A 10,000-nucleotide genomic window follows, 5' to 3' on the forward strand; every position below is an offset into this window, starting at 1 on the left:
ATCATCCCTTATCGTGTCACCCTCTCGCCCTCCCCTTTCACTCACTCTTTCAGCCTCTCCCACGATAAAGACTCACCCTTAGTCCAGAAGCGATGTCGGGAAGCCTCGCCGGGCCCGCTAGGATGGTCATACGACGTGCCTGAAGGAGACAAAGGATTATTATTATTATTATTATTATTATTATTATTATTATCATTATTATTATTATTATTATTATTATTATTATTTTTTTTTTTTTTTTATTATTATTATTTTTTTTTTTTGGGGGGGTGAAAATCTCTTGTTCATTCTATTGGTTGTAATTTTTTTTTTTTTTGGGGGGGGGGTGGAACCCTCTTGTTCATTCTATTGGTTGTAATTTTTTTGGGGGGGTGAACCTCTCTTGTTCATTCTATCGGTTGTATATTTTTTTATGGTTATGTTGTTATCGGTGTGTGGCAAGGGTGGTGGTTGTGATGATGGTAAAAGGGGTATAAGTGGGGTGATGTAGGAGTTGTGATGGTGGTGGTGGTGATGGTGATGATGGTGATGATGATGATGATGATGGTGTCAATGGTGATGATAATAAAGATATTAAGAATGATAAAAAGGATGACAATAATAACAATACTGATAACGAAGCTAATAATAATAATTATAGTTGGGATGTCAACCATTGTATATCACTAATATCATTAACAATATCATTGCACTTATTATTATTATTATTATAATCATTATCATTATTATCATCATCATTATCATCATAATTATCCTCATTTCCTTTTCTTCTCTCCTTTATCATCCTATCTTTTCCCCCAAAATGGAAGGAGCTCTCAGGCGGGGAAGGGGGTGGGGGGGTGGGGGTGAGGAGCAAGGGCAGGGGCAGGGGAGGGGGGAGGGGAGGGGGAGGGGAGGGGGTGATGCGTGTCCACTGGTGCGCATCATTTCCTCAATCATTATTTTCTCCCGCTAAAGTTGTTTCTTGTTTGAAGCTATTTTCCTTTTTTTTTTTTTTTTTTTTTGTGGGTGTGGGGGGAGGGGGGGGGTCGGCGCCGCAGATTTTTCTATTTATCGTCATTATCCTTATTGGCTTTCTTGGTGTTGTTGTTTGGTGGTGTTATCGTTTTTGTTGGTGTTGTTATTATTTCTGTTTTCATCACTATCATTATTATGTTGTGGTTTATTGCTGTTGTTGTTACAGTTATTATCATTATTATCATTATCATTATTATTATCATTATAACTACTACTACTATTATTAATATTATCATCATTATTATTACCATTATCATCATTATCGCTATTATAATTATTTTCATTGTTGTCATTATCATTTTTATTGTTATTATCATTATCATTATTATCTCTATCATTATTTCATCATCGAATTATTATCATCCTCATGATCATCATTATCACTGCTATTGCTGTTATTATCATTACTATCATAAACATCATTATTATTGTCATTATCAAAATAATTTTCATTTTCAGTATTGTTATAAATTATCATAGTTATTATCATCATCATTCTCATAATCATTTTCATTATCATCATCAATATAACTATCATCATTACTCTCATCTTTATTATCATTAATATCATAATCATTAATATCGCTATCATCATTATCGTTAGTATTATTTTAAGAATCATTATTATTATCAGTATCATCAATATCATCATAATAATTTTCATTATTACTGTACTTTTATTATCATTATCATCATGATTATTATCAAATAGCATTAATACCAATGATGATTCTTGTGATGATGCTGAGAATGACGATGACGAGGATGATGATTATGATTACAATGATGACGATGATGATGATTATGATTATAATGATGAAGATGACGATGATGATGATTATGATTATAATGATGATGATGACGATGACGATGATGATGATGATAATGATTATAATAATGACATGATATCTTCACCCCCACCTCCCAGTCCCCCCTCCCCCCTCTTCAACCCCCATTCCTCCTCCCCCCTCCCCCCACCTCTTTACCCCATTCCTCCCTCCTCCCCACTCCCAGCCCCACCCAACCCCCACACCCACCCCCATCCTCCCTCCTTCACCCAACCCCACCCCACCCCACCCCCACCCCCACCCCCACCCCCACCCCCACCCCCACCCCCCACACTCACCCACGCTGGGCACCACGTCGGGGTTGGCCTCGTCGCTGGCGTTCCTCCGCATTTTCCTGCGCCGGACCACGATGCAATAGTGCCTCGCCCACACCGCGCCCACCAGCAGCACCACCGTCCCCACCACCCCGCCCACCACCCCGCCCACCGTCACGCCGTTCATCCGGGATATGACGCTCCCTCGCCGCCCACGATCCTCCGTGTCCTCCGCCTCCTTCACGTCGCCGCCCACGCTGCCGCCCCCGCCCGCCTCGCCGTCGCTCGATCCGTCGCCGTTCTTCTCTGCGCGGGAGGCAAAGGGGAGGTAGATAAGTAGGTGGATGAATAAATGGATAAAAGGAAAAGAATAGGAAATGGAAAAAAGAGGATTAGTAATAGATAATTGGTTTATGATAAGTAGATGGATGAATAAATGGATAAAGGAAAAGAATGGGAAATGGAAAAAAAGAGGATTAGTAATAGATAATTGGTTTATGATAAGTGGATGGATGAATAAATGGAATAAAGGAAAAGAATGGGAATTGATAAAAACAAAAAAACAGATGATTAGTAATAGATAATTGGTTTATGGGAGAGAGAGCGAGAGAGAGAGAGAGAGAGAGAGAGAGAGAGAGAGAGAGAGAGAGAGAGAGAAAGAAAGAAAGAAAGAAAGAAAGAAAGAAAGAAAGAAAGAAAGAAAGAGAGAGAGAGAGAGAGAGACAGAGACAGAGACAGAGAGAGAGAACGAGAAAGAGAGAAAGTGATTAAAAATATATACACACACACACTCTTGCACCTTTCACATTTAAAGGGAATTAAGAGGAAGGTTTGGCAGCTGGAAGGGCATCCGGCTGTAAAAAAGGCTTCGACACATGGATTTCATTGCAGATTAAGTTTGGAAATGATTCGCACCGGAAGCCCGGTTACTAGGAGCGCAGCTCGGAGGGGGAAAATCAGCAGCAATATATATACATATATATATATATATATATATATATATATATATATATATATATATATATATATATATATATATATATATATATATATATATATATATATATATATATATATGTATATATATGTATATTATATGTATATTATATATATATATATATATATATGTATATATATGTATATTATATGTATATTATATATATATATGTATATATATATATATGTATACATATATATATATATATATATATATATATATATATATATATATATATATATATATATATATATATATAAGTCAAAGAATGCTAATTATTTCAATTTCTTCTTTAAAAACGGAATAAATAGTTATCTTTTTATAGGTAAGAAAAAAACTATGAGACATTATGAGATTTAACCTTTTACTTCTTTATTATTTACTTATATATTTCTTTATTGTCATTGCATGCCATTGCAACAAGAAATGCAGACTTAAGCTACTTAGGTAACTAATCCACTTTTTTAATGAATAAAACAAATCACAAATTTATATCTTTTACACATTAACCGTGCATGAAAATAGAAATATATATGCATATATATATTTGTATCTATCTATCTATCTATCTATCTATTTATCTATCTATCTATTTATCTATCTATCTATCTATTTATTTATCTATCTATCTGTCTATTTATCTATCTATCTGTCTATCTATCTATCTATCTATATACATATACACACACATACATACATACATATATATACATATACATATATATATATATATATATATATATATATATATATATATATATATATATATATATATATATATATACATACTTATATACTTATATATATACGAACACTTTTTCGATGTTCTTATCTAAAGCAAGAATTGTACTTTATATAACTATTAAAACCCACATAATGAGAATTGAATTTAAATCTCGCATCCAACATGGCCGCGCCCGTTCACTACACAAGTGAGACTGGATTTTGTGCTCCGTCGATTCCCAGGCCAGATACCAACTCAATTTTCATTACGTGCACTTAATAAGGAGTCACACGAAGCGCAACTCTCGCACCAAAATCATTACGTGCACTTAATGAGGAGTCAAACGAAGCACAACTCTCGCACCAAAATCATTACGTGCACTTAATAAGGAGACACACGAAGCACAACTCTCGCATCAAAATCATTACGTGCACTTAATGAGGAGTCAAACGAAGCACAACTCTCGCACCAAAATCATTACGTGCACTTAATAAGGAGCCACACGAAGCACAACTCTCGCACCAAAATCATTACGTGCACTTAATAAGGAGACACACGAAGCACAACTCTCGCACCAAAATCATTACGTGCACTTAATAAGGAGCCACACGAAGCACAACTCTCGCACCAAAATCATTACGTGCACTTAATAAGGAGCCACACGAAGCACAACTCTCGCACCAAAATCATTACGTGCACTTAATAAGGAGACACACGAAGCACAACTCTCGCACCAAAATCATTACGTGCACTTAATAAGGAGCCACACGAAGCACAACTCTCGCACCAAAATCATTACGTGCACTTAATAAGGAGCCACACGAAGCACAACTCTCGCACCAAAATCATTACGTGCACTTAATAAGGAGCCACACGAAGCACAACTCTCGCACCAAAATCATTACGTGCACTTAATAAGGAGTCACACGAAGCACAACTCTCGCTTCAAAATCATTACGTGCACTTAATAAGGAGCCACACGAAGCACGACTCTCGCATCAAAATCATTACGTGCACTTAATAAGGAGACACACGAAGCACAACTCTCGCACCAAAATCATTACGTGCACTTAATAAGGAGACACACGAAGCACAACTCTCGCACCAAAATCATTACGTGCACTTAATAAGGAGACACACGAAGCACAACTCTCGCATCGCAATCATTACGTGCACTTAATAAGGAGCCACACGAAGCACAACTCTCGCACCAAAATCATTACGTGCACTTAATAAGGAGCCACACGAAGCACAACTCTCGCTTCAAAATCATTACGTGCACTTAATAAGGAGCCACACGAAGCACAACTCTCGCTTCAAAATCATTACGTGCACTTAATAAGGAGCCACACGAAGCACGACTCTCGCATCAAAATCATTACGTGCACTTAATAAGGAGACACACGAAGCACAACTCTCGCACCAAAATCATTACGTGCACTTAATAAGGAGCCACACGAAGCACAACTCTCGCATCGCAATTACGTGCACTTAATAAGGAGACACACGAAGCACAACTCTCGCTTCAAAATCATTACGTGCACTTAATAAGGAGCCACACGAAGCACGACTCTCGCATCAAAATCATTACGTGCACTTAATAAGGAGACACACGAAGCACAACTCTCGCATCAAAACCATTACGTGCACTTAATAAGGAGCCACACGAAGCACAACTCTCGCATCGCAATTACGTGCACTTAATAAGGAGACACACGAAGCACAACTCTCGCTTCAAAATCATTACGTGCACTTAATAAGGAGCCACACGAAGCACAACTCTCGCTTCAAAATCATTACGTGCACTTAATAAGGAGCCACACGAAGCACAACTCTCGCACCAAAATCATTACGTGCACTTAATAAGGAGCCACACGAAGCACAACTCTCGCACCAAAATCATTACGTGCACTTAATAAGGAGCCACACGAAGCACAACTCTCGCATCGCAATCATTACGTGCACTTAATAAGGAGACACACGAAGCACAACTCTCGCATCGCAATCATTACGTGCACTTAATAAGGAGCCACACGAAGCACAACTCTCGCATCGCAATCATTACGTGCACTTAATAAGGAGCCACACGAAGCACAACTCTCGCATCAAAATCATTACGTGCACTTAATAAGGAGCCACACGAAGCACAACTCTCGCATCGCAATTACGTGCACTTAATAAGGAGACACACGAAGCACAACTCTCGCATCAAAATCATTACGTGCACTTAATAAGGAGACACACGAAGCACAACTCTCGCACCAAAATCATTACGTGCACTTAATAAGGAGCCACACGAAGCACAACTCTCGCTTCAAAATCATTACGTGCACTTAATAAGGAGCCACACGAAGCACAACTCTCGCATCGCAATCATTACGTGCACTTAATAAGGAGCCACACGAAGCACAACTCTCGCATCAGAAAATATGAATAATCTCCAACCAGGTCCCTGTCGCGTCGGTTTTGCCTCCGATTCCGTACGCTTCGGTGTTCGTACGCATCCGGGGGGAGGAGGGGGGAGGGGGAGGAGGAGGAGGAGGGGGAGATTGAGGAGGAGGAGGAGGGGGAGGGGGGGAAATCATAGCTAGATTTAGTCTCTGGCCTAAAGATCGATGATTTATGGAGCACGATATCCGGTCTCAGTTATGTGGAGTTAAATAGTTATCCTTCCTCTTTCCCTTACCCCCTCCTCTTTCCTCCTCCCTTCCCCTTGCTTATTCCTCCTACTACCCCCTCCCCTTTCCTCTCTTCTTCCTCCCCCTACCCCCTCCCCTCTTCCTCTCGCTGCCACCTCCCCTTTCCTCACTTCTTCCTCCCCTTTCCTCCTCCTTTCCGCTTTCCTCCCTTCTTCCTCCCACTACCACCTCCTCTTTCCTCCTCCCTTCCCCTTTCCTCCTCCCTTCCCCCTTTCCTCCTTTCTTCCTCCCACTACCCCTCCCCCACCCCTCGACCCACGCCAATATCGCGTGTTCGTGCGCATAATTTTTAGCATTAGCCGGGGGTCGAACGCGGCAAAACAGGGCAATGTTTATCACCAATTCTGGCTTGCGTTCGTGTAATCCGTTCGTCTAGGTTTTGGCGCGGAATGCGAGGCGGGAAAGAATGCTCAGACGAACGGACTGGATTCAGATTTTTCTTTTTCTTTTTTTTCGGTCTGTTTCGCTTATTTTTCTTTTATTCTTTCTCTCTTTTTCTCCTTTTTTTCTTTCTACTATTTAGATTTTGTTCTGGAAGGTTTATGTCTCTCTGATTCGCTTTCTTTTTCTTATCTCTTTCTCTCTTAATTGTTTCTTTGTCCGTTAGTCTCTTTCTATTTGTCTCTGACTTTATTCTGTGTCTGGACGTTTCTGTTTATCAATTTTCCCTTTCTCCGCTTCTCCTTATCATACCCCTCGATTCTCTCTCTCTCTCTCTTACACACTTCCTCTCTCTCTCTCTTACACACTTCTTCTCTCTCTCTCTTTCCCTTCCTCCTCTTCTCTCTCTCTCTCTCTCTCTCTCTCTCTCTCTCTCTCCCTCTTTCTCTCTCTCTCTCTCTCTCTCTCCTCCTTCCTCTCTCCCTCCTTCCTCCTCCTCCTTTCCTCCTCCCTTTCCTCCCTTCTTTCCTCCCCCCTTTCCCCCCTCCCTCCATCCCCCCCTCTCTCTCTCTCTCCCTACCTACCTCCCTCCCACCCCCCTCTCTCTCCGCTTGTTTACACGTGAACAAGGAAGGTGAAGGAAGCAATATACAAATATAATATGTGTCGTGTAAGGTGCAATCTTCTTCAAGATGGATAAGAGGAGGAGGGTGAAGGGGGGAGGAGGGATAGAAGGAGGTAGGGGGAGGAGAAGGAGGAGGAGGGGTAGAGGAAGAAGGGGGAGGGATGCCAGGAGGAGGGGTGGAGGGGGAAGAGGAGGAGGAGGAAGAGGAGGAGGGGTGGATGGGTGGAGGAAGAGCAGTAGGAGGAGGAAGGGTGGAGGAGGAGGGGTGGAGGAGGAGGGTTGGAGGAGGAAGGGTGGAGGAGAAGGAGGAGGAGAAAGAGGAAGAGGAGGAGGGATGCCAAGAGTAGGGGTGGAGGGGGAAGAGGAGGAGGATGATAAGGAGGGAAGGAAGAGGTGGAGGGAAAGGGAGGATAGAAAGGGAGGAAGAAGCGCAGGATGTGTAGGGAAGAGGATGGAGGAAGGGAGGAAGACAGGAAGAGAATAGGTAAGAAGTGGAGGAGGAGGAAGAGGAGGGATAGGAAAGAACAGAGTGGGATAGGTAGGGGATAGGAAGGAGGAAGATAATGGATAAGGAAAGGGAGAAGAATAGGGGAGGATGGGGGGTGGGAAGGGAGCATGGAAGTGGATAAAGAAGTCAATGAGAAAGAGAATAGAAGAGAGAGGAATAAAGGTGGAGGACCGTATAAGAAAGAAGAGGAGGAGGATAGGAGAGGAGCCTAGTGAAGAAGAAGGATAGGAAGAGAAGGGGAGAAAAAATGAAGAATAGGAACAGGAAGAGTTAAGAAAGAAGAGAATGAGAAAAGAACAGAAAAGGACAGAAAAGAAGATAAAGAGAGGGAAAAAAGGCGAAAGGAACAGAAACAAGAAGATAAGAAAGGGAATGAGAAGATATATGGTTGGTTGAAACGGCCGAACAGACTCCTCCCCCATTTCCTCATTGCCCCGACCCTTTCCCCCTTCCTCCCTTCCCCCCTTCCTCCCTTCCCTCTTCCCCCTTCCCCTCCCCCCCTTCCCCCCTCCCCCTTCCCCCTTCCTCCCTTCCCCCCTCCCCCCTCTTTTTGTTTATATATATATATATATATTTTTTTTTTGTAACTGGTATTAATGTCAAGAACCATTATGCGCGCAATAAAATGAAGACCTATTATCTTAGCTCCGGTAGCGGTTCGCCCACACACATCAGCCAAAGGTAATAAAGATACATAAAAAAGTAGAATAAAAGGGAAAGAAAGAGAAAAAATAGTAAAAGGAAAGAAAAAAATAAATAAAAGTAAAAATAGAAGAGGAAAAGTAGAATAGAATAAAAGAAAAAGTAAGAGAAAATACAATAAAAAAGAAAGTAAGGCAATGAAAACTAAAAGAAAAAAGAAATAGGAGAAAAAAAGAAAGAAAAAAAAGACAAAAAACTCCTACAACAAGCACAGGAAGTCTAGAAAAAAAATCACATCCGACCCAGAGCGAACCCAAATAGGAAAGAAAAAAAAGAAAAAAAATGAGAAAAGACAAAGAGTAGAATAGAGAAAGTAAAGAAAGAAAAAAGAATATAAAAGAAACTAAAAGAAAAAATACAAAAAAAAAATAAAAAACAAACACAAACAACACACACACAAACATGAAAACAGAAAAAAAACAAAACAAAACGCAGACAAAAGAAAAACCAAGAAAAAAAGAAAAAAATCACACCCGACCCGCAACGACCCCAATCTCCGAAGCCAAACGATCAGCGCCTCTCTGGCTCTCGGCTCCTCCTCGGTTCGCCTCTGTGGCTCTCGGCTCCTCCTCGGTTCGCCTCTGTGGCTCTCGGCTCCTCCTCGGCTCGCCTCTGTGGCTCTCGGCTCCTCCTGGGCTCGCCTCTGTGGCTCTCGGCTCCTCCTCGGTTCGCCTCTGTGGCTCTCGCCTCCTCCTCGGTCTGCCTCTGTGGCTCTCGGCTCATTTCTGTGGCTCTCGGCTCCTCCTCGGTCCGCCTCTGTGGCTCTCGGCTCCTCCTCGGCTCGCCCCCTCCCCCTCCCTCCCCCCAAACAGCCGGTGGAAGAGGAAGTCTAGAAAAAAAAGATCACATCCGACCCAGAGCGAACCCAAAGAAATAGGAAAGAAAAAAAAGAAAAAAGAAAAAGAATAAGAGAAAAGACAAAGAGTAACGGAATAGAGAAAGTAAAGAAAGAAAAATGAATAAAAAAAAACAAAAAGAAAAAAGAAAAAAAATAAGAAAAAACAAACACGAACAGCAAACACACAAAAATAGAAACAAGAAAAAAGCAAAACAAAACGCAGACAAAAGAAAAACCAAGAAAAAAAAAGATTCACACCCGACCCGCAACGACCCCAATCTCCCAAGCCAAACGATCAGCACCTCCGTGGCTCTCGGCTCCTCCTCGGCTCGCCTCTGTGGCTCTCGGCTCCTCCTGGGCTCGCCTCTGTGGCTCTCGGCTCCTCCTGGGCTCGCCTCTGTGGCTCT

The 10,000-nt window shown here is 41.6% G+C and overlaps 1 protein-coding gene across 1 annotated transcript in view; it reads right to left on the reverse strand.

Annotated features, from left to right (window-relative positions):
- The window catches only part of LOC113825755 (uncharacterized PE-PGRS family protein PE_PGRS46), a gene marked incomplete at its 3' end in the record, with an annotated part of 28,219 nt that overhangs the window by 16,797 nt on the left and 1,422 nt on the right, over positions 1-10,000 (reverse strand). The window contains 2 exon segments of the mRNA XM_070132436.1: positions 77-139; positions 2,144-2,425. Of these exon segments, the coding sequence (XP_069988537.1) occupies positions 77-139; positions 2,144-2,425 (345 nt within the window).

The sequence above is a fragment of the Penaeus vannamei genome, chromosome 17, assembly GCF_042767895.1.
Source record: "Penaeus vannamei isolate JL-2024 chromosome 17, ASM4276789v1, whole genome shotgun sequence".
Classification (NCBI taxonomy): Eukaryota; Metazoa; Arthropoda; class Malacostraca; order Decapoda; family Penaeidae; genus Penaeus; species Penaeus vannamei.